Genomic DNA, 24,687 nt, shown 5'->3' on the forward strand with positions numbered 1-24,687 from the left:
CCTCTTAATCTTAGCTCCATGCTAAAGTCAGTCAGCTTGAATGTCGTCAAAACATGTCCCTAGCTAATTTGGTTGGTTTCATCAATGGATATTGACCTTGACCAGATCCGCAGTGATCGTATTTACAGAAAACAAATCGAACAAAAATACAAACCCCTAAAGTTTCAATATGTATTCGAACCAAAGTGAAACCGAATTCTGGTCTTTGACCATCCTAGCAGTTGGGGAGGACTTCAACATAACAGTTCCCGTTTTGTTGATTTGTTTGTATACTATATTAATTGCTTTTTAATCATGTTGTATTCCTTGCCTTTGTTGATTAGTTGGACTGCTTTGAGTCATTGGAATGAACAAATGGCTTTATGTCACCTGAGTAGGCAAGATTATTTCTCTTTGGAAAAAGGAATGGTTCTGTTGCCATAGCAAAGAGGGCGGAAGTCCCTCTAGAGACTCGCTGGTACTGCTTACGATAAACATACAGTTATTTTAATAAGAGATTCTGTCAGAATGGTAATTAAGTATATATAGAAATGCAGGGACAAGCAATGTTGGAATCAGGTTCGTCTAAGAAGAGAATATCTAACTGTGCTCTGTCATTCAAGGTGTTTTATGTTTCAAATGGTGTATGTTGTAGACTGCGCATGAACAGAAAATAAAGATAGCATGATCTGTGATAGAAAGAGGGTGCTGTTTAGGGTAGAAAGAGTAACAAAAAGCCCATAAACGTTCCTCGCATCACTGATGAGATTTGAACATGAACCTTTTCCTGTTTCCACCTGGTGTGGGAAGGACAGTGATTATATCCGTTGTGCCACCCATGAGGACTCCTAATTGCGTACAACAACAATAACAACAACGATAAAGTAAAATAAGTATAATACGTAATAAACACGCTTTCTTCCAACTAATGAGGAAATTCTTGAAATTTGCCGTTGCCAAATGAGATTTTTTATTTGTTTACACACAGATAAACTTAGACGAATATTAATATATACAGTAGTCAGAAAAAGATCATAAAATATAATAAAATTAATTTTCTGTATCAGACAGAAGTTTAACACGTTTGTTCTAATATTTAAAGAACTTTTCTGTAAGTCAGTGATGAAAGAATTATTAAGGAAACTGGTTAATTTAACTCTTCTGAAGGAATGGAAATGGATTTCTGTTTATATACCATATAGCGACTACAGCAATTAGAGGCCTAATGGAACTCACCCCACTTCACTGTATCCTTTCCAGCAACAGCACTCACCGAAGTATTCTTTGTTTACTAAGTATCTGCACAATCTACGGTCAATATTGTGTCTTGCTGCTTTTAATTATTCTAATAATTGATGATCAGTTGGACGCTTAGGGGATGCCAGGAGTCTGAATAACGCGTTCTAATTTATCCCAGAGTCAACTGGATTAAGGTATGGACGGGACTGTGGAACTTAGTATAACCTTAACGTTCCCACTTTGAAAAGACATCATCATTGTGTTTGTTTTATAAAATGGAGCAATATATTTCAAGGGGATAAAGATTCTTTTCGAAAATTCTATCGTGGTTAATGTAAATAAGATTAGCAACTGTATCCTATGACAAGTACTAGAAATTCGGCTTTAGAAATAATTGTAAAGGCGCCTAATGACAGATGGATTCGGAGATATTTTTGGAATTTTTTTTCATCATATTTTGGAGAGTATATGTTTAGACAGTTTGGAATGTATGTGTGGGCACTATTACAGAACGTAACATGACACTAGGCATGCTACAATCTTTAATATGTAATGGTAATCGGATTTACAAAGATAATTTAAACAAAAATAGGAATTTGTTGCTCGAGTTGATTGTTTATAGCATTCTTGCTGTAATTGTTTTTTTACAACAAACTGTTTTACAGCATTCTTAATGTAAAACAACCAAATTTTGAACTTTATGACAAAGCGAAATTATTTGCCTATAAGAAGAGTGGCTATTTTTTTTCATCTATTTTTGCAATTGTTTGTACTGTAAGTCCTGCGTAGTTTTGTTTCAATTTAGCTTTTAATATGCGTATAATTTTCCTTTTTTTTTCAAAAATTATATGCATAATGAATATTTTGACCTTTGCATATTCTTGTATAAAATTTACGATGGTTAGAAACATATAGCATATGGTCTCAGATGATCCCACCTTTCAAATGGCCATTGCAAGTAGGAACTATAAAATGAAATCGGTAATTTACCTCTAATTGCAGTTGTCTTCAGTGAATACCTCTTTTAACATTTAGAATAATTCTATATCTATAATTAAACGAATTCATCATCAGCCATTTTTAATCCACTGCAGGATGAAGGCCTCTCCAGCAACTTTCCAGTTTCTTCTGTTTTGAGCACTGACTATCCATTTACTACCCACAAACTCAGGCACCTCCGTAGCCAGGTGGGAAGGAGCAGCAGTGCGTAGCACACGCTTCTTGATTAGACCGGGGTTCCAGCCCGTCACCACCAAATACGGAGGATGCGGAAAGGTCAGGGAATGACCACCGCATATCTCGGAGCAATATGGCCTTAGTTGCTAATGCTCCCAAAAAACAAACCCACAAACTCATGAATTTCATCTATCCATCTCCGCCTTTGTCTTCCAGGTTTTCTTCTAGCTCCTCTTGGGTACCATTCTGTTATTTTCTTAGTCAATCTGTCATCATGTCTTCGAGCTACGTGTCCTGCCCAAGACCATTTTAGTTCTTTAGTTTTGATAAGAATGTCCTTTACTTGAGTTTGCTGCCTAATCCATGTGTTTCTCTTCTTATCTAACAGTCTGATTCCCAATATAATTCGTTCCATTCTTCGCTGTGTAGTTCTCAGCTTCTCTTCCATTCTTTTGGTGAGTGCCCAAGTTTCACTTCCATAAGTCATGGTGGGGAGTATACATTGGTTCATTATTTTACGTTTCAGACAAACTGGGATATTAAAATTTAAAATTTTCTGTTTATACTCCGGGACGACCAAACGGTCAGGGGAGTTCACAAGATAGACAGAATACAAGAAACAGCACCGTATTCAGCAGCCACGGGCTTGAACCCCGGTCACTCAAGGCACGTGTACTTATGCATCCGCGCGCCTGACCACTAGGCTACGGCGACCTATTGCTCTTCAGTATGTAACTATATTTCCTGAATGCTATCCATCCAAAATTTATTCTTCTCTTGAATAAATTTTATCATTATTTTTATCATTATCATTTATCATTATTACAGCTAATAACTTGTCCCAGATAAGTATATGAATCCACCTTTTCAATTACTGCTCCTTCAATCATTATTTTCCTTTCTGTGGCATACTTGTTCATCATTACTTTTGTTTCAGCCATATTCATCTTTAGTCCAAAATCCTTACTAACTGTGCATAACTGAATTAAGATTTTCCCCTAATTCTTTGGGATCGTGGCTTATGACCACAATGTCATCTGCAAATCGTAAATGGTTTAGGTACTCTCCGTTCACATTGACTCCTTTCTGCGACTAGTCTAATCTTCTGAAAGCTTCCTCAAGGGCAGCAGTAAACAGCTTCGGAGATATTGTGTCTACTTGTCGAACTCCTTTCTCGATTTTAAATTTCCTACTGTCTTTGTCTAGTCTAATAAAGGAGGTAGCGTTCTCGTATATTTTCTTCAAAATCATAATATGTGGGGTATCTATGCCTTGTCTTTCCAGTGCCCGAAACATTGCCTTATGCTGTATGGAGTCAAATGCCTTTTTCATAATCCACAAATGCCAGGCATAATGGTGTTTTATATTCATTTGCTTTCTCCATTAGCTGTGATATTACGTGAAAGTGATCCATAGTTGAGAATCCTGTCCTAAAGCCAGCTTGCTCTTTCGGTTGATTTTCATGAAATATTCTTTCTAATCTGTTAGTAATGACCCTTGTGAACAACTTGTAGATGTGGAATAACAAGCTAATTGGTCTATAATTTCCAATTTCTGATTTATCTCCTTTCTTATGCAGCAAAACTATGATTGCATTATTCCACTGCTTAGGCATCACACCTTTTCCAATTCACTTTGTGAAGAGCCTTGCCAGTTTTTGTGTTATGTCTCTTCCTCCCAATTTTAACAACTCTACAGTAACTTCATCTTCCCCCGGGGCTTTCCGATTCTTCATTTTCTTCAATGCATGTTCTACCTCATCAGGAAGAATATCGAGTATGTCGTATGTGTTGCTAATTTGCAACCATCTTCCCCACTGCTGGCATCATTCCCTCACTCCTTGTATAATTCTCTATAGTAGTCTTCTGTTATTTGAATTATGCCTTCTCTGCTGTTTATAAGTACACCATCGCTATTCTTCAGTTTCAGTATCATTTGTCTTTCTGTATTACTGCTCATGGCTACTGATTTAAATCCTTTGTTTTCCCTTAATGCTTGGTCTACTTTTCTTGTGTTAAATCTTCTTATGTCCTCTGAGTCTCTTTCTAATGGCTTTGCATAACTCAGTATACGTAGCCCAGTGGTCAGGACGAGAGTGCATAGCACGCGTTCCTTGAGTGGACCGGGGTTCAAACCCGTGACTACCAAATACGATAAATATTTGTATTGACGATTTATTGTAAATTCCACTGACTTGGTTGTCGTGCCGGAGTATAAACAGAAAATTTAGTATACTCAATTTTCTCCTTGTCAGTGTTTATCTTGCTCTTCATTTTTCGCCTTCGGTTCATCATAACAAGTGTTTCTTGACTAATTTTTTCTTCCTTGGATTTAATTTTCCCTATAGGTTTCTTGGGCTTTATCACGTTCAGAAAGTTGTAATATTCCTCATTGATATCTTGGTCCTGAACAGTCTGCAGAAGCTCAAACTTGTTCTTAAGTTCCAGCACATACTGCTTTTTCTCCTCTTCTGTTATCTCAAAGACCTTTGTATTATTTACTCGAGTCAGTTTTTTCCTTTCCTTTCCTACATCTATATCAACTGTACATCTTACCATTCTGTGATCACTTCCAACATTTACCTTATTCAGGACGGTAATATCATTCACAATATATCTTCTGTTAGTGAGGATGAAGTCGATTTCATTAATTGTTAATCCATTTGGACTCTTCCATGTCAACTTTCTGTTCACCCTCTTCTTGATAAAAGTGTTCATTACTGACAATCCTTGAGATTCTGCAAATTCCACAAGTCTTTCGCCTCTTTCATTTCTTTCACCAATTCCAAAATTTCCTACAGTTCCCCTTTCTGCGCTGTTTTGTCTTTTTCCAACTTTAGCATTGAATTATAAACGAATTATAATTTCACAAATCAAACTCACAGTGTAAAAGAACAGCTGTGGATTCCCCTGCGCTGGCTACAATGGATACTTTGAAAGATTGGAGCAAATGTCAGCTGCTTACTACCGTAAATTAGTTGAAAGTATTACCAGGAGGAGGAGGAAGGTTGTTATTTTAAGCCAAAGGTTGGACTCAGAAGTTGAATAAACATCCATTGCTTGTAAAGTATCAGTGTCTGTATAGGTTTGAAAACATAGTGTATATAATGAATATTCCGCGCTTGAAATTGTTCATTTGTTACACCAAATGGAACCATATAGTTGCCAATGTAAGTTAAAGAAAATGGGGCTGTATTATAATCCGCCCACAAAGCGTATGAGTCATACGGCCTTACAGTTGCCTGTGCAGTTCAATTGTCAGGTAATGTTAGTAGCTGTTTTTGATTAAGTAAAATTCAAAAGTCGTAATGGACATGGATGATGGAGAGTCTGGAAAGAAAGTACATTGCAAGCTAGCCAGAAATTTCTTGTCATTCTATAGAAAATTGGGATTGTAGGAGGAACCACACACACACAACAAATTAATGGGCGACCTTTCGCCAAAAAAAAATAAACCGCTGGTTGAAATGCATTCATACTTTTGCTTCCGCAAAACGTTCATTGCATACAGGTGCACGTATCTGGTGAAAACTCATTAGAGTGAGAATTTTAGCGCCTCTGTTGGAGTCTTGTTATACTGAGGTTTTGACTTTACATTAACATAACGCAAGCGCATTCGAACAGAAGGGAAGCGAATAGGAAGTAACAATTTTCTCGACTCTAGCAATAAAGTCTTTGGGGAAATTTGGAACTTCGCGCGAACTGGTACTTGCCACAAACTATTTGCAATAATGGGACTCTTTGTAAAATATCTGGGGCCTTTATCAACAAAACAACTCGTTCCTCGATTTACTCTTAGATGAAGACAAATTCTGAAATTCATATCAACCGGAAGTTATTTTCTTACCATTTTCCTTTGTTGCAGAATGCTAGTTTTAAAATTGACTTAGAGAATTTTAATGTCGCTTGCCATATTTGGCATACAGCTGTTATCACTTTTGTTTCTTATTTTGGTACATTTAAATGAATGAAGGCGTACTCGTACTTTTGCCATTATGCTAGTTTTACTTTAATACTCATGGAAGTATATTAACAAGTTTAAAAATCAAGAAAAACCTTTATTTATTGAAACTTTGTCCTTACAAAAGTTTCGCGTAAGAAACTGATATGTAGAAAACCGTGCTTTGTTTGGGCTATTCTAACCTTCACAGGAAAACCCAAGTAATCACAGGATGATGCCCAAAAATAATTTAATTCGCGATGTCACCATACAACCACTAAAGTTTGGACGAACTGCGGGAAATGCCAGGGGAATGTACGTCTAACGTATGCAGACACAGTTGCAACTTGTGTTAATATGCTTGTTAGTTGCAAAATGGCCTTATGTTACCTGCTGTGTGAGCTGTATAATAGAATATTTGAAAACTGATTAACTTTTTGTTAAAAGTTATGTTCGACGTGGTATCAGTGCTACAGATATTGAGAGAAATGTCAAAGGATTATGGAGGCAAGTGTTTGAAGAACATTGCAATTTTCAAGTGGCGCAAGAAGATCGAGAACCTGCGGTCCAAGACTTCTGGGAGTGCTTGTACAGGTGGCTTCATCAATGGCGCCATTGTATGCTTTTCGAAAGAAATTATTTCGAAAAGGAGAGAACACCGGCACCCTCAGCAACGAAGATTAAAATTAAGATAGGTCCATTCGAGGAATTAAATGATAATCTGTGTAGAATGCAAAAAAATCAAAACGAATAAGTTGAAGATAAATCAGTTTGGTATTCACAATAAGATTGCTATTACTTGATAATCTTTCTTCAGTATTCTGCAATACCACCTTTGGTGGTATTGCAGAATACTGAGGTGGAGGCATTAAAATAAATAAATAAATAAAAAAAAAAAAAAAAAAATTTCTGTTTATATTCCGGGACGACCAACCGGTGAGAGGAGTTCACAAGATAGATAGAATACAAGAAACGGCACCGTATTTAGTAGTCACCGGCTTGAAACCCCGTCACCCAAGGCACGTGTACTTATGCACCCTTGCGCTTTACCACTCGGCTACGGCGACAGCGCGTTGCCAGTTTTACGATAGTCTCACTAACGAAATTAAACATAATGCTTCGTAGGTTTCGTCCCAGTTTTGTTGAGAGAATCCCACCCCCCTCTCAGGAAATTCGCTCATGATTGTTAGCTCCTCTCTTGTTGACTCGTGTAATAAGGAGAATGTATTCTATGTAATGTTTGAGGGTGTTTAAAATGGAAACAGTGCCGAAGACATCTAAAGGTTTTTATCAGGTTCTCCAATAGAAATATAACAGATGGTATGGACAATGAATAAGCGTACTAAGATGTAAAATTTGTAATTATTAGGGTCTATTTAAGTACTCTCGTGGTCAGGCCGAGAACAGTTTTGTGCCTCTAGATTGCCCGTATATACAAGTAAATTGTAATATAAGTAATTCCCTCCATAGCAGCCGGAGTTCGGGGCTACCGTTCCCTAGTTCCCCCTCCTCCTTAAATGGATCCTGGTAATTAACCTGAAATAATTCTGAAGTTATGAAAATAACCTCAGAATTAAGCAACCAATATGAACGCCAACTCAGACTAAAGCGAAATTTATAGCTATAGCCGTACAGGAGCTAACTAAACAGTGCATGGAAGAAAGAAAAGTCAAGAATGAATCAAATTCCAAATAGACCACCTCGTATAATTTTAATATTACTAATTCGACGGCAGGAGAGTAATTTTAATGAAAACTTCCTCCAGTTCATTAAATTTCAAGCACATAACCGAACGGTCTGTTCATCTGCTTTCCCTCTTCAGTCTCATTCTGCCTATTCGTACTTGACCATGAATTATTTTAAATCTGATGGGGGTTAAAACTAATTCACACGCCGAACAATCCGCTTCGTTGATCACTGGAGTCATACATAATTTTGCTAATGAATACTGCAGCAATTGAAAGTGCAGCGTGTGTAATAGGTTGTTCTATGACAAGTAAACGAAATTGAGATCGGAGGTGTACGGTCATGGCACGATCAACTGTCGAAACGAGTGCTCAAGCTCATTAACACCGTTTCAATGATCCGTCTGTCTCGAACTGTCGAGTTGCGCTAGTAAGTCTGCTTGTTTAAAAGCGTATTGCTGCCATTTCACAGAAATCTGAACGTTGCCAAATTTAGAATTAACCAATGCAACGTCTCAGGAAAGCTAAATTCACGTTAAGAACTTGTCAGCAATGTCTTAGAAGATTACTACGTGGTAAATTGGCGTGCACACCGATTTCTGCAAACTTAAGAATAAATTTAAATCAAACAGTCGGCCTTAATCTGGAAATCATGCGAATAGCCCCATTTAAATGTGAGAATATTTATTTTAATGCCGGTGGACAGCAGTATGTTTTGCTGTTTGTTGACACCATGATTACTTTTTTTGAACAGGAGGCTCAAAAAAAAAAAAGAGTATTTAGTAATTTCTCAGCGGACACTCCTATAAAAGCATATTCTAAGACATAATGCTACAATAAAGAACGGAATAAATGAGGAACAAAAAGTGGCACTGGGACACTTTGCCATTTCATTTATTTATGTAACAAATAATAGTGGAGTTCTGCTTCGAAGATTTCTAACGAGACTGCACAAGTCACAAAGCAATTACTGCATTGCAGTTTTTTTTTTTTTTTTGCTGGCTAAATAGATTCTGGTGGTGTGCCAATTTGAAGTGGCTTAATTGGTATGTCACAAAGCACAGACACCTGTTTGTTCTTTGATTACCCGTTATTAATATGAATACTAGGGGAATTGGCTCCACTTTAATAATAATTCACTCCCTTGAACAAGTAGCGTAGAAGGAAGGAATGTAAGTTTGGTTTCTCGTGGGCTTCTTTTCAGAACAAAATATAATTAATTTATGTTTTGAGAAAATAATATGATCGTTTGCATTCTTGCGGTAATCTGTGGATGTTGTCTGAGGTTATGGGGATGGATTGGCGGTTTGCATTTCAAATAATTCGGTCCTGAATTAGAAGATGTAATTTTATAGTAAGCAAACCAGATCACGTTACGAAAAACATACTTAGTACTGTAACTAAAATACTTGCTTGCTTTTCCTAGGTATTTTTTATGGTGGTAATCCAACGAAAAGATTGTTGGAACTTATATGACCGTGGATCGGTTGAGATTTGGGAAGAGTAAACTTATTGACATTGGATTGGCTTTCTGTCGGTATAATATTCAGGAAATGCAAGTTTGGTGTCAGTCATGACGTCATAATACGACTGATCATTTTCAAGAAATGCATGACATCATACTTCTGTAGCTTCGAACGACCACCAGGTCGTGCAAAGATGCAGGTGACAGAGAATCAGTAGTCAACGTTCTCGCAGCAAGAATCACTCACGCCATGGGAAGTTTCGAAGCACTTTCTCTATCGCGTTTTTATAATCAGCGACATCTTATTACAGGTTTTTCAGTGCAGTGTGGTACTTTCTCTTTCGAGTCTGCCTGCCTTGTAGGATATGATACCATTCTGTGGCTGCTTTTTAAATAGGCGTCATTTTTAAATCTCTTACATTGACGAATTTATAATTAAATTCTTGAAACTTTCTGGTAAAGATAATATTCTTCTCTGCTCTGTGGTACGAATGTCCTAATGAAATGTAACAATTATTCCTTATGGTATTAGGATTTTCGTGATGTGCTTGGTATCTTTTTAGTTCAATTTCGTTTTGAAGGCTTCACTTTGATCATCTCAGTACAATTCACTCAGATCCTTTACTTGAGAGTGACAATTGGTAATGATTTATTATCATTATCTCCCTTAGAGCGATCCAATTTTATTTACTAGATGTGTGACACGCAGGATACAGAATATTTAGTGAAAATGAGACAATTAGTTTAAAACTTGTACAATGGCGTAGCGCAGGGGTTGGCAACCTGCAAGTCATACCCAGTCCAGTTTGTAGTTTTAATCCGGCCCATACCTTAAAGCAAAAAAAAAAAACAAAAGTCGCGTGTATTTATTTATTTTTACATTCATGATCGTTGAAAAGTATGTTTCGAGAGAAACTTGCATTTACTTTACTTTTTATGCAGGTAAGGATAAACTTACTTTTATTTACAAGTTCATCTAATCGAACCCGTTCATGACTCCTCTTATTTCTGTAAATAAAGTGGATTTTATTGTAATTTCTGAAGTAACTATTTCTATTTCTCTATTAAAGTTTAGTTCAGGGGAAATAATTTTATAAGTTAAATTAAAAGAACAAATTAATGGAACAAATTTAATTTAAACGTTTAAATTTTTTTGAAATTCTGAAAAATGGATAAGTCGAATTTCGGAAGGGGACGCGTCACATGTGAGCAAACAATGAAATATGTATATAGAATCAAAAATTCGCTGAAGAATGGCTGATGACATTCGCATCTGTGCTTATACATATCTGTCAACTTGCCAACAGTTATCTGCTTTCTTGCTGATAAAATGCAGTCACAATCATCTTATTAAAATTAAAGAGAAACGTCGAAATTTTAGTAGGTTGTTTCGAATTTATTAATTTATAAGCCGTATCTGTTTTGCTGTTTTTGTTGATTGCTTTTTAGAACGCTTAATAACCGATGTTTAATAAAAACAAACTAATTGAACCAAAATATATTTCGTAAATTTTTGTTTCTTTCAATTAAATGTAAAACTATATGGTCCGTTTCTGTTTTATTTCTTAACACTGCGACCCTGGCTTACAAAAAGGTTGACGAACTGTAACATAGTGTGTCTAGTTGAATACTAAAAAGAAACAGTAATTTAAGATCGGGGTAACCACACTGCAGCTTAGTTTTTTTGTTGAAAGATTTCAATCGGACCTCATACAAAGTGTGTGTGTTGTTGTTGTTGTTGTTGTTATTTGGTAGCATTAGCAACTAAGGCCATATTGCTCCGGAGATATGCGGTGGTCATTTCCTGACCTTTCCGCATCCTCCGTATTTGGTGGTCACGGGCTCGAACCCCGGTCTAATCAAGAAGCGTGTGCTACGCACTGCTGCTCCTGCCCACCTGGCTACGGAGGCGCTGTGTGTGTGAAGGGGGTCAAGATTACCGCTCAAGACGCCAGTGGTCAGGATCACTGTTCTTTCACACCATTGTAAAAGGCCTGGATTCGAATCTCGTTAAAGATGGAGGAAGTTTTATGCGCTTCTTTCATATCGTGGAAAAATTAGTTGATCTCCATCAAGGGTAGCATAGTTTCTTACCCTGCACACAGAAAATGCTGGTTTTTCGTGAAACAAAACAGGAAACCGACCAAAGAAAACATATACTGTATACTGTGGCTTCGGGTACCGCTAACAAGAAAATACTTTGCTTGCCTTGATTCCAGAACGTAAGCAAGCTGTCAGTAATCATGTCAGCGTAATATCATCCTAATGTGGACTGTTGTATAGACCTTGCCAATGAGCAGCATACAAATGGAAAATTTCATCTCTACCACATCAGTATTGTTCATGTGTTGAAAGAACTACTTGGTGGTTCACTTATCTTCATGCACAGGGGTTTTTACATCGCATATATGGAATATGGAATGGAACGATATGGAATCTTCATATCGCATATATTTCGTCAGTAGAACTTTATGTACCTCTCAGGTTATATTAACAGTCTTATCACAAAGTTCTGGAGAAAAAGCCTATATCTGAAATGTATGATGTCCAGGTTACGAATAAGCGGGCCAGTTTTCTTTAAAAAGAAATTATCTTCGATTTTCTGAATTTTTATAGACCATCTAGACGATATTACTTGGCTGTGTGTGTTTATGAATCAGGGTGGCCCCTATTCAACCGCCCATCTCCACCTAGAAATCCTGTGGTGGTGTAGAATATCTACATTATTTAGCAGTAGCCCTCGCTGATAGCAGAGGGGATATAATCACCGTCCTGCCTATAGTAGGTGGAAAAGTTTTTAGGTTCGAATCTCGTAAATGACACCGGGAATTTTTATGGGCATCTTTTACAAAGTCGCTGAGTTAGTCGATTTCAGACGAGAGTTGCATGGTTTTTTTCTCTCAGAAAACTCGGATTTTTTGCCCAGCGGACAGGCAGATCGACCAGAGAATACATACAGTATACAGACACAATATACCGACGCCTCATAGCCTTAGGTACTTTGGCGCTTAACAAACAAACAAACTTGGCAGGCAGATTACTTCCAACAAGACAGTAGGTGTAAATGCCATGCTTTCTGCGTTGGTTGGTTGTTCGGAGTTAGCTTTATCCATTAAGATATCAGGCAAGGTTAGCGTGGTTTTTTCTTCTGGAAACTGAGTTTTTTTTCCAGCTAACAAGAAATCTACCTCAGAATACAGACAGTATACCCCGAGCAATATGACTTTAGTTGCTGATGCTTCTAAAACCCTACTACAACAACAAGCACTAAGATAAAGAAGCATACAGCTGCAATTTCCCGGATCAGCAGGGCGGACCGGGAGCTCAAGAGAAGAGCACTTGCGTTACTATACAAAGCAATTTTCCTGCCATTAGTTTTCTATAGTGCATTAGTTTTTTTTTTTTTTTTGGTGTACACAGCAGTTTGCCACTCTGGATAAAAAACTAAACTATTATTTTTAGGCCTCCCGAATAATTAAATTCATCTGACGTGCTGTATGCCTTACATCTGTTAATTGCGTGTGTTCTATGGTCGATTTGTCTGTTTTGCTAGAAGAAAAAACCCCCCAGTTTTTTTGGGGGGGTGGAAACCTTGCTATCTACGCCTGAGACCGACTAACTCAGCCACGGAGTGAAAAAAGCCCATTAAAGTTCCTCGCGTCATCGACGGGATTCGAATCCGGGCCTTTTCCACCCGGTGTGGGGTGGACGGTGACGATACCACTGTGCTATCCGCGCAGACTGCCACCCTGGATAGAAATAGAAGAAAGCTTGATTCAGTACAACGCTTTATGTTTCTTACAATCACAAGAGCATGCTTCACCATAAGCACCCCTGTCCGCCAAGTCCTAGCTGGGTTTATACCTTTGTACGTTGAGGTAATCAAACAAGGATTCTTCTACAGAATCAAGAAAGGCGTTCTCACCGACGTCGTTGGTATCTAACTGGACCTGAAAACGATCCCAAACGGGAGAGAAAAGGATTTTTGGACAAGTCACAAAAAACATTGCAAGAATCCTGGGACACCACAACTAAAGGTGCTATCACCAGGAACTTTACCCCTGCCGTGACTCGCACTAGCCCAAAGCTTCCTCCGAGGTACGCCCCTGGTCTCCAGGTATCGCATCTCCTTACTGGGCATGGGCCCTTTAGACAAACGTTAACAAGCCTTGGTGTTGAGAATGACCCACTATGCACTTGTGATGAAGCTGAGATCTGGGAGCACATCATGTACCTCTGTCCCGAATATAACAAATAAATGACCAGGATCATCACCAAAATCCAAGGTCACCCACGAAACTCTAAGCACCTGATCATCACAGAATAACGCTATTATACAGTAGCGTTCTTTCAAAAACGGATTGATTACGGTCAATCTGTTTTTCAAAGAAGACGAACTAAAACTGAGAAATATCCAAAGTCCTCCTGCTGGCAATCCTCTGCAGTGCAGGATTGTGCTAACAACTCGTCCTCTATCCACACAGTGTGACAAACTTCATTTGCTAACCCCAGCCGGAGTAGGATACGAGTAACCCCTTCGGGGGGTAATTTCAGCTGCTGACCCCTTCCGGGGTTGGGATAAACTGCAAACCACTTCTAGGGTGGGATTGAGACCTGCCATGCGGGCTTCATATGTCGCTCGCATGGGAGCATCTGTCTCCCATGACTTTCTCCTTCCCCCCTGGGGCCAGCTCTCTTCCCCACTCTTCTCTGTTTCTATCTCTAGTATGGGGCCCCTTCTCTGTGGCCTACTGTCATAACCACATTGTAACCCACCTTTCTTCACTATTTCCCCACTTACTCCTCTAACTTGGTCTCCGTCAGAAAGTTCAGGGGACCCTGGCTCTCCTCCCAGCGGTGATGGCGAGCAACGCAGGATCTCATTTGCGGCCACGTAGACAGAGACACAAGAGCAGAATAGAATGTTATTTACACAGACCACACAATTACACCTTATTTTTTTATTTATTTTATTTATTATTTTTTTTTTTTGTGGCGCCTCCGTAGCCAGGTGGGCCGGAGCCGCAGGGCGTAGCACACGCTTCTTGATTAGACCGGGGTTTGAGCCCGTGACCGCCAAATACGGAGGATGCAGTAAGGTCAGGAAATGACCACCGCATATTCCCGGAGCAATATGGCCTTAGTTGCTAATGCTCCTAAAAACCAAATAACAATAAAAAAAAACAACACCAACAACAATAAGATTACACTTTTTCTGGTTTTTACAGAGATTCTGTACTCCTTCACAAAGTACAGTACCATGGTGCAGATGCGGGAAACACAAGTAGCACCTTCCATAAAACACTATGTTCGGAGTTGGCGGAGACCCAGTTAAGGTCATGAGACCTCAGCATGTAATGCTTGTAAATGGCGCTTCATGGCCGACTTGAATGTCTTGCTGGATGAAAAAACCTGAGTTCCAAGAGAAAAAAAAATAATAAAACGCCCCTTCGTTTATTTAAGTATGTAAAAAAAAAAAAAAAACACCTTATAGTTCCTCCCTTGGAGATGACGTTCGAACCCAGGCTTTTTCAACAGCGTGATCATAATCACTGTGTCAACTGCGAGGGATTCATTTTATTATACGAGTATATATGTATAATTGTGGTTGGGTGGCTCCTAGACTAACGTCCATCTCCACTTGTGATACTGTCTTATTTACAAACTATGTAAAAGGGCTTCTGAATATATGTTGTGTTATGTTTGTGTAGCAAATGTGTGTGTTGTATGTGTTGGTTTAGACCTCATAGCCACCAGGGAGCAGTCAACACCTGGGCAACTGCTACCTGGTGCCCGCCCCTAGCCACGAGGAGGCATGCCTTAATTCAACTAACTGTGTATGTGATAACACTAATTCCGCACCCACCAGAGGTAGAGCAATACAGGTAGGTGTCAACATCCCGCACTTGGGCTGCCTAGACCCGAGGGATTCATTGTTGCAATGGCTGAAATTTCCTTAGTACTGGAGATCATGTTATCAATGGAGACTTGTGGGCTCTATGATTTCCTGGGCTGAGTTCGCCAGATTATTTCTGTGGGATTATCGCAGGAAAGATGCTTTGCGCATAAATTATGTAATCCACAATTCTTCTTAGATAACACGATCTCCAGCAATAAGGAAATCTCAGTCACTGCAACACTTAGTCCCTCGGTAGTTATGATCACGGGATTGAAAACTCCTGGGCTCGAACGTCATCTCTAAAGGAGGAATTATGGTATTTTATATACTTAAATAAGCGAGGGAGCTTTTTTTTCTCCTCCTGTTTATGCGTTCAATCGACACTCTAATCATTAAAAAGCTTACAGATGTCCGATCTGCACCATAGTTGGATTTAATTTAACACGTAACTAAAAATAAACGTTCGTTTTAATTGTGTTTCTTTCTTCCTCATTGGCATATATCTTAAATTTGTGGAAGTATAGATTAAGGGTTAGATTAATATTATGTGTGTGTAAAATGTTAAGGTTAAATTAAGATTGTGTGATTCGTTTTATTTAGGTTTTAATCTTTTTTTGTAAAAAGTTTATTTAGCAGGTTCATTTGTGTTAATATACATGAAACCAAGGTTTATTTTTAATTACGGGTTCATATAAATCCAAACAGCATAGTTATGGAATTTTTTTTGTCCTACGGGATTCAAGAAAGAAGTATCGCTCTGTAGAGCAGATTTTTTTTGGAAACAATCCGCATTCATTCGAGGATGGAACTTAAAAGAGAATCGATGTTACTGAAGTTTCTTAGTGACACTTTACGTCGTATATCTGATAATATGTCGCCGAGTGAATATGTCGCCGAGTGAATATGTGTACAAATATTGCTGGCGACATTTTCACCATGTACTGTTTTAAATTTATATTCTCATTTTGGATGGCTTCGGCTAAATGAAAGACGAATTTCTTCGTGGTCTGAAATCACCATTTGAATATTGGTAAGGCATTCTGCTTTGTGGATTACTTTTATCTGTACTAAATGGAATCTAAAAGCGCAGGTCTCTTAAAAATACCAGGGAACTTGTATTTTTCTGAATAACTGCTATCTTTAGAAAGACTTTTCGCATTAAAAGGTAAAGAAGAGAAAAGAAAGGGTAGGAATCTCATTTTGGGAAGAAGGTATTGGAAATCTCGGAAAACAATTTTACTTATTTATAGAAGATTAAGGAGTTGTTAAAGATTAGTAATTTAAATTACTTTTGGAGAATCTTGCCGCAATTCGTCAGCCTTACAGCCTTCATCGGCACGTCTTGATGAGCTGGGTACAGACTTGGTTGTTGTGTAAGTTGCGCGGATGGCGATGATCTGCTAAGTCATAGTGTCCTCTTATCGCCGCCTTCTTCAGCGATAACGTGCATCAGCGGAAACCGCCAAATGATATTACGCACATAGGCATTCGAGACCCGAAGATCGATTGCAACCTGTCACTTTGGGCCACCCAGTCTGCAGGTTTAGTTACACAACTCTTGTGTAAACGACGAAATATCGTGAGCATTGGGATGCTTCTCGACGGATTGGATATACGAAAAGAAAAAAGAAGAACCTCTTTTATATCAAAGGGTGCAACTTTTTCTTAAAAAATGGTCCATCTTATTTATCTTTTGCTCTTTTTGTGTTGGTAGGACTCTGTAGAAGTTTTTAATTAAGATGAGAACCATTCACTTAGTATTATGGATAAAAGCAAATTATAGCTTTTGGAGTGGGAATATTCTCTGAGGTAAATTCCATTCCTAATAAAATCGGTCAGGTGAATGCTATATATGGAACCTTTCATTTTCAACTGGCAATCCATCTTATTGGAGCAGCCAAGAATTGTAATCATTTTAACGCCTACATACCAACTGGTAATGACCATTACATTCAGCAGATGAATAACTAGCGGTCCAAGCAGCTAGTAACGAGTCGACATTTATTTGCTTAATGCAGCCATCAGAGGATTGGATAATATGTATAAAATTATTTAAAGCCATTACGAAATGGCTTCGGATAATTATAAGATCAAGAATTAGGCTTTTAAAGTCGTTCAAAATACAAATCAAGCAGAATATTCGACAACCACAGGAAAAGCGAGCCGTTAAATTTTGTCCATTAATATGGTTGGTGTCGAATTTATTGTTGTGTGCTACTATTTATATTTCACGTAAAGCCTCTTCCCCTTTATAAACATAATTCTCTCTCTGTCTATCTACACACACAGAGAGAGAGAGAGAGAGAGAGAGAGAGAGAGAGAGAGAGAGAGAGAGAGAGCCAGCCTGACGTACCTATATGTGTCTAATGATAAGCTTTGGTATTCGTCATACAGAACTAAATATTTATTAACATTTCAATTTAAATATAATCTAAGGCTTTGGAATAAATATTAGTTTATATGGCATTGAATATTTATGCAATGGTGGACAAAAATTAAGGTATCAATGAACAGATACACCGATGAGCCAAAACATTATGATCAGCGAGTCGTTATGCAAATCGAAGCAACTGCAGGTGAACTACGGAGCATGCACGGGTCGGGACACGGTATAAAAACGCCTGATACTGGGCTCCGTTAATCAGTGTTACTCTTGTTCTTCAAATGGGAAAGGCAGTGGACTTAAGCGAGTTTGACAAAGGCCAAATTGTAATGGTCAGACGACTGGGTCAGAGCATATCCGAAACGGCACGGCTGGTGGGATGCTCACGGTTAGCCCTGGTTCGTACCTACCAAAAGTGGTAGGAGGAGGGAAAACCCACGAACCGCCGGCGAGGTGTTGGACTACCACGGCTCATCGATGCTCGAGGTGAGCGAAGGCTCTCCCGGATGGTACGTGGCAACAGAAGGGCGACTGTGGCTCAGCTAGCCGATAATTGGAATGCTGGTGAGGGGAGTAATGTGTCACAACACACATTACTTAGTGGCGTTCGATGTACTGTGTACATCGAACGCCACTAAGTAATTCAGATTAAGTAATTCAGGATTTCAGAGGCGTTCGATGTACACAGTACATCGAACGCCTCTGAAATCTCAGGAAATTAGGTAGCAGAACCTGCCAGAGTACTTATTTAAAAATACTGGTGAACCTGGTCTGCCTCCAGGGGGCGGAAGTGGGGCATCGTCGGGCCTCAGCAGAGGTCTGGCTGCTAAATGGCCAGAAAAACAACGGTACACGACACCCCACACTTCATAATCCATACACTTTTAAATCTCTGGCCTTTAAAGTGAACTGTATCACCACTCAATGTAAACTACGCGGAGATGTGGGAAACCCCTGGTGCCGTCTGACCCTAAATACACTTTACCTAAACATCATTGCTGACCAGGTTCATGGCAACGGTCTTCCCCTCTGGCGGTGCCGTCTTTCAGCAGGATAATGCGCCATGCCACACCGCCCGGATTGTTCGAGACTGGTTCGCCGAACATGAGGAAGACTTCCAGGTATTGCCCTGGCCTCCAAATTCCGCAGACATCAATCCCATCGATCATCTGTGGTTTGTGTTGGAACAGCAACTGCGATCTGCGGCGTCTCAACCACGGACCTTACAGGAGTTAAAGGATCTGCTGGTTACGTGTTGGTACCAGATACCACAAGACACATTTAGAAATCTTGTAGCATCCATGCCTCGCCGGGCACGAGCTGTTTTGGCTGCATGTGGAGGACCAACATCATATTAGGTAGGTGGTCATAATGTTTTGCCTCATCAGTGTATGTATACAAGCCAATTGAATTTAGTTTGGAAGTATATTAATGTTATAACGCAACAGTTGCACCGGTGGACTTAGGACATGCAAATGTCCTATTCCAGCAGCTGAAAATCTATAGCGTCATTTTTTGCTAATGTTTATTGCTTAGTTTTTCACCTTCTCTCCCTCCTCTCCTTCTCCCGGAGAGAATACGTCGACTGACTCTGGATCATTCGTGAATAAATAAATTGTCTGTTTATACTCCGGCACGACAACCAAGTCAGTATAGTTTACAATAAATCGTCAATACAAATATTTATCGTATTTAGTAGTCACGGGCTTGAACCCCTTGAACCACTCTTGAATTCAGTTTCCATCACTCTACCGGTTGAAGTGAGCTTTTCTCTGCGACGAGAAAGCTCACTTCTAAATCTCTCCTTAGATTTAACGGCATAGTTTTAATGAACACTGGGAGAGAGCTCATTCGCCCATCTCGAGGAATGGGAAGAATTTTTAAGATTTTCATCAGCGAAAGAGACGTCTACTGGACACAAATCATGGATTATCTTTCATTCGACCTGTGTCTAGATTCACATGATGTGCGCCTTTCTCTCCTGCAACATACAGTTCGGTGAGAGATATCCCGTCCCGAGGCTGCTACAAATTCTAAAGAATTGCTATGTTATTATCTTCGTATGTGGCAATTATGGTTATATTTCGCTCTTCCGTTAGTGTTGTGACATTTAGCTGACCGTCTAAAGCTCTTCGCGATAAAAATTATTATGTTAACTTCTTCCAAGCACAGCTTATAACCTTCTAAGTGGTTTATGTCTTATTATTCACAGCCCGATTAGCACGTTGTGGGGTTGAGAAACCGGAATAACTCAAGGAAAAACTCTACCCCTCCTCCTGAGATCGGCTAACTACAGCTCCAGTTGAAGAGTACTTTTGGAAATTTCTCTAGTCGTCTACGGGAATCAAACCTAGACCTCTCCAAACAAGTGGATAGCGGTGAAACCACTATACTCTCACGGAGGGCAAGCTCTTCGCAATGCTTCTCCCCGAACTGGGTCTATAATCAAGATATACTTGGTTGGACATCAGGACCGTTGTTACTGATTAGCCTTCTTCCATCCCACCGACTGCTGTCCACCGCAATTCAGTATTTATTATCTCTCTGTACCATGGGACCATGAAAACGTTACTCAAAAAAGTGCTTGATATCCATGCAAAATCGAACTGAGTGACTCACGGCCAGATCCCTATATTTAAAATTACCCCTATTTACATGTTAAAAGGATGTGCACGTTGGCTCATATGAATTTGTATCAATTAATTCATCTACGTGCACAATTCCGGTTTAGTGTGTAACACAACTATTTTAACTTTTGTCCACCAGCGTAATCATTCACAAAGATTAGTGCAATTGGTTGTGGCAAACACAGGTAGAGCAGGAGAGAGAGAGAGAGAGAGAGAGAGAGAGAGAGAGAGAGAGAGAGAGAGAGAGTACTCGGAATCAAAGATAATAGTTGGATATTCGTGTCACAGGCCTTCAAAGTTCGACAGTAAACATTTCAAAAGAAGAAGGAAAAAAAAAAAAAAAAACACACTAGCAAATGCCGCTGTTTATACACCAGTGTCAGTGTAGTTTATAATAAATCATCAATACAAACGTGTCGTATTTAGCAGTCACGGGCTTGAATTCCAGTCCACTCAAAGAGCGCGTGCCATTGCACTCGCGCCCCTGACCACTCGGCTATGTCAAATACAGTTGGGTACAAATTACTACTCATAAAATCTTTGTTTTTCAACCTTCAGAATATTCAGAATTGTTCTTCAGGGATCAAAGTTTGTTCCAAACAATTGATCGGTTCATTTCTGATGATTCTTGGCGTGTTTCAACGAAGAACACCAATGATGTGGCCTTAATGATCCTCATAAACACATCCTTGTGAATATAACATCATCTCATACTCGCTTGCAGCTCAGTGGACAGCGTCGCTGTTTTTCACAGCGATGTTGCCTGAAGGCTTTTTTTGCTGAGTTAGTTATTCTCGTGTGGACACTGAACGGTTAGGTTGTTCCGCCTAAAAACTCGGGTTTTCATTTCGCAAAATAAAACCACCATAGAATACACTCAGTTTTATGGGTAATATATGCTGACGCCTCGGGTCCGTAGTTTGCCTGATAGAAATTATTAAACAACCAACCGGCCATATTAACCATCAGAAAAAAAAAAAAAAAAAAATCCACGTAATATTAGTTTACGGGGAAAACGCTTAAGTCCACGTGTAAGTTTTTAAAATTCAGTTTACTGCAGGTCAACTCCCCAGTCTTCTCCCCAGGTGAAGCGTTACTTATTCGAAGTAGTGCAATATCATGGCAACTCGTTGTGAAGGTATTCATAATATGAGATATAACCTAAAACGATGCCGCCTTATAAATATTCTGTTAATTCAGAAATGGCTGTGTATTAATGATGCTATAGCACTTAATATATACATAGCTTACTGCAGGTCTAATCCTAGTGGCACAGTACACTATTCAAGCACATAAAACACTAAATTAACTCTAGCTACTTTTGTGGATTCTTACCAAATCCTGTCCTGAGGTTAGTATTGGAGCCTAGTACTGGGCTGAGAATGATTTGTTACAACTTATGGAAAATTAGGAAGACACTTAGCTAAAATTAATTGTGTCCAGAACTTCCCAAATGTGTTAATTGGCGCCTCCTCCGAAGAAGTGTAATCCTTCAAGCATGATCATGGCATACAACTATTTTCCATTTGTTAGCACCTGGACAGCATATTCAGTTGGCATTTGCAAAGAAAAAATAAAGTTTTTAGGCTATTAGATGTTCTCATTTGACTTTTGTATCCAAGCAACTCTTCATAAGCTGGGGTTTCAGTTTTCACTATATTTTACTTTTCTTTTTCCATTCTATTGTATTTTAGAAAGTGAATTTCTGGTTCTCTAGCCGTGTGCAAATAAATATTTACTAATGAAATCAAAATTTATTTTTTATACGTGGAAATGTAGTCTTTGAATTTAAAATAAAAATAAATTCAGTCAGAGTGATTTCAAATAAAATCCTATTAAATAAATCAACCGTGATTTATATGAGAATCATCTTTGGCAACTGGTTAATTTATAGCTATGAAAATCGAGTACTTATGAATTTCTGCTTTTTGTATGGTTCACTAATAGCAATACGAGGACGTGTTTAATAGAATACTATTATGTTTTGCATATAATTTCTATCTTTGTGATACGATACCTTAAAAAGTCAAAATAATATATGAATGAAAAATATTAGGATTTGGTGACGAGTTGAAATGGACACGAGATGAGCTGCGCATCCTGCTATAATTTGTCCATTATAACAATGTATTAGTTTCAAGGTTAAACGAACCCTACTTCGTATTACTGTATTTGTCATCCTTCCCCCATTACTTAGGTCATTACAACTTACCCGTTGGGATGACGTTGAAGATACAAGGCTGTTGTTGAGCACCGACGCTATTTATTCCCCAGCAGTAGAGGGCGCCGTAATCGTGGTTGGTATGAGGAATGTACTTAGTAACGCTTCGCCCCACCCCGCTACTTAACGGCAAGACATCGATGTTTTCGTTTTCGGCAGTGTTGTTGAATTCCCAACGAAATTTAATATCCGATGGATCAGCTTCCAATTCACAGCTGATATTCACGGCTTCGTGCCTCGATACACCGTAAAGTATCCTCTGACCTGCTTTACACACTGGAGCATCTGGTGGGGGAAAAAAAGTAGTTTCAGTACACGAGCACAGGTCTTCCTGAAATTAACAAAGTATTTAAAATTAGTAACAAAATGAGTTTATTAATATTAGAATATCGTTTATAAAAAGCTGTTAAAGTCGTCAAAAGTAGCTTACAAGTAATTAAATAAAATGCAACTAAGGCTGTGATGTGCCAGTCTGTTGTGTCTGTCACCTTCGTGTGTTGTAATTGTCTGTTTGTTTTTGCCCCTATTTTAGTCAAATTTCAAATGATACTCACACTGGACTCTTAAAAAGACCTCTTCACTTTTACCTTCACCTTCCAGGTTAACGGCTGTACACTGGTAGCGCCCCCTGTGAGAACGTTTGACGTCACGCAGAAAGAGAGACTGGTTCTTTATTAACAAGCCTGTGGACGGATCGCTAACGAGTAGCTGATTTTCAAACAGCCACCGAATTTCTTTGACTGGGGGATTCGAATGGATATTGCATTCGAAATATAGATCACTACCTTCTCGGATCTCCTCGTGCTTTTCGCTGCCTCCCAAGGCGAGGGATAACTGGGGGACAACTGAAAATAATATGAAACCCAGAAAAATTTTAATAATTTTGTATTTAACTAATTATTAATTGTAACAATAACTATTGGTAACACTATAGAACAGAAAGTTTATATTTATTTGTTTCTTATATGTATTTTGTGGACGGAATCCATCGGCGTCGTTGGATATTCTCTAGTGTCGATGTAAATGCTTTTCGCAGGGTCTTATATATACATTTTACTGTGATAATGTATATATAAGATCCTGTAGGATTCGCAGAAGTTACCTTCACGCTCTTTCTGCTATGTTTATGGATATTATATAGGTCCGAAGTAAGTGTTGTATAACATCGTTGGTGGCACCAAGTTTTGCAGTGCCTATGAAGCCTGTTTTGGAAAGTCTATCGATGATCATGACAAGTTGTTCGGACCTTATTTCTGCTGTGGTAGTTGTAGGGATGGTTTCATGGTAGCCGTAAGTGCATTCCTTTTGCTATACGTCGAATATGGAGAGTGTCCAAAAACTATCATGCCTACTGCTACTTTTGTACAGTGATATATCAAAAGTAAAAAATGCATGGATCGTAAAGCTGTGGTAAATCCCAACGTACTATCCTGTACTGCTCTGGTACCACGCAATGAAACCTGCCAATTCCCAATCCGCATTCCAGAGCTGATCGTTTGGAATTGAATGATGCATCTGATAAACAGGATAATTGGGATTATACCTGAGAAGTCTGTTAAAGTAAAAGCGCCACATTTCTGCAATCAGCAAGAATTTGATAACTTACTGAGGTACTTTGGGGGTTAACAAAATCCAATGCAGAACTCCTGGCATCTCATTTAAAAGTATAGAATCCAATGGATTCTACTTTTTTTAAATGAGATTTGTAATTTTTTCAACTTGTTGTTTACTTGAAGCAGTGAAAATTTGTTACATAGTGTAATAAATCATTTAAATTTTGGATTCTGATGCAAAAAAATCCAGAAATATTAGGGAAATAATACAGTGACAACATGAAGAATATTTTTAATAGTTAACATTAATAATTAACATAATTATTTTGTTCTTATCGCTGAAGAAGAGTGGTAACATTGTCAGAACCAAACGTCTTCAGTTATATATACAAATCACGTATATAGAATAGAATGTTCGTTTAGATATGTGGTATCAATTTAACCTTTTTGAGTGATTTATTTACATTATATCATCATTTAAAGTTTTTATGAAATCGTTATTTGAAATTCCAATCAGTTTA

The 24,687-nt window shown here is 38.6% G+C and overlaps 1 protein-coding gene across 6 annotated transcripts in view; it reads right to left on the minus strand.

The window, feature by feature from the left end:
• Positions 1–24,687, minus strand: part of LOC150086677 (synaptogenesis protein syg-2-like) — a 416,888-nt gene that overhangs the window by 102,713 nt on the left and 289,488 nt on the right. For all 6 annotated transcript variants that reach the window (XM_090372685.1, XM_090372684.1, XM_090372683.1 and 3 more), the window contains exons 6-7: positions 23,168–23,458; positions 22,605–22,898 (exon numbers count right to left, since the gene is read on the minus strand). In XM_090372685.1, coding sequence (XP_090228811.1) covers positions 22,605–22,898; positions 23,168–23,458 — 585 coding nt within the window. The remainder of the gene's footprint in view (positions 1–22,604; positions 22,899–23,167; positions 23,459–24,687) is intronic.

This window comes from Mastigoproctus giganteus, chromosome 4, assembly GCF_048544385.1.
Source record: "Mastigoproctus giganteus isolate SK-2022 chromosome 4, ASM4854438v1, whole genome shotgun sequence".
Lineage (NCBI taxonomy): Eukaryota > Metazoa > Arthropoda > Arachnida > Uropygi > Thelyphonidae > Mastigoproctus > Mastigoproctus giganteus.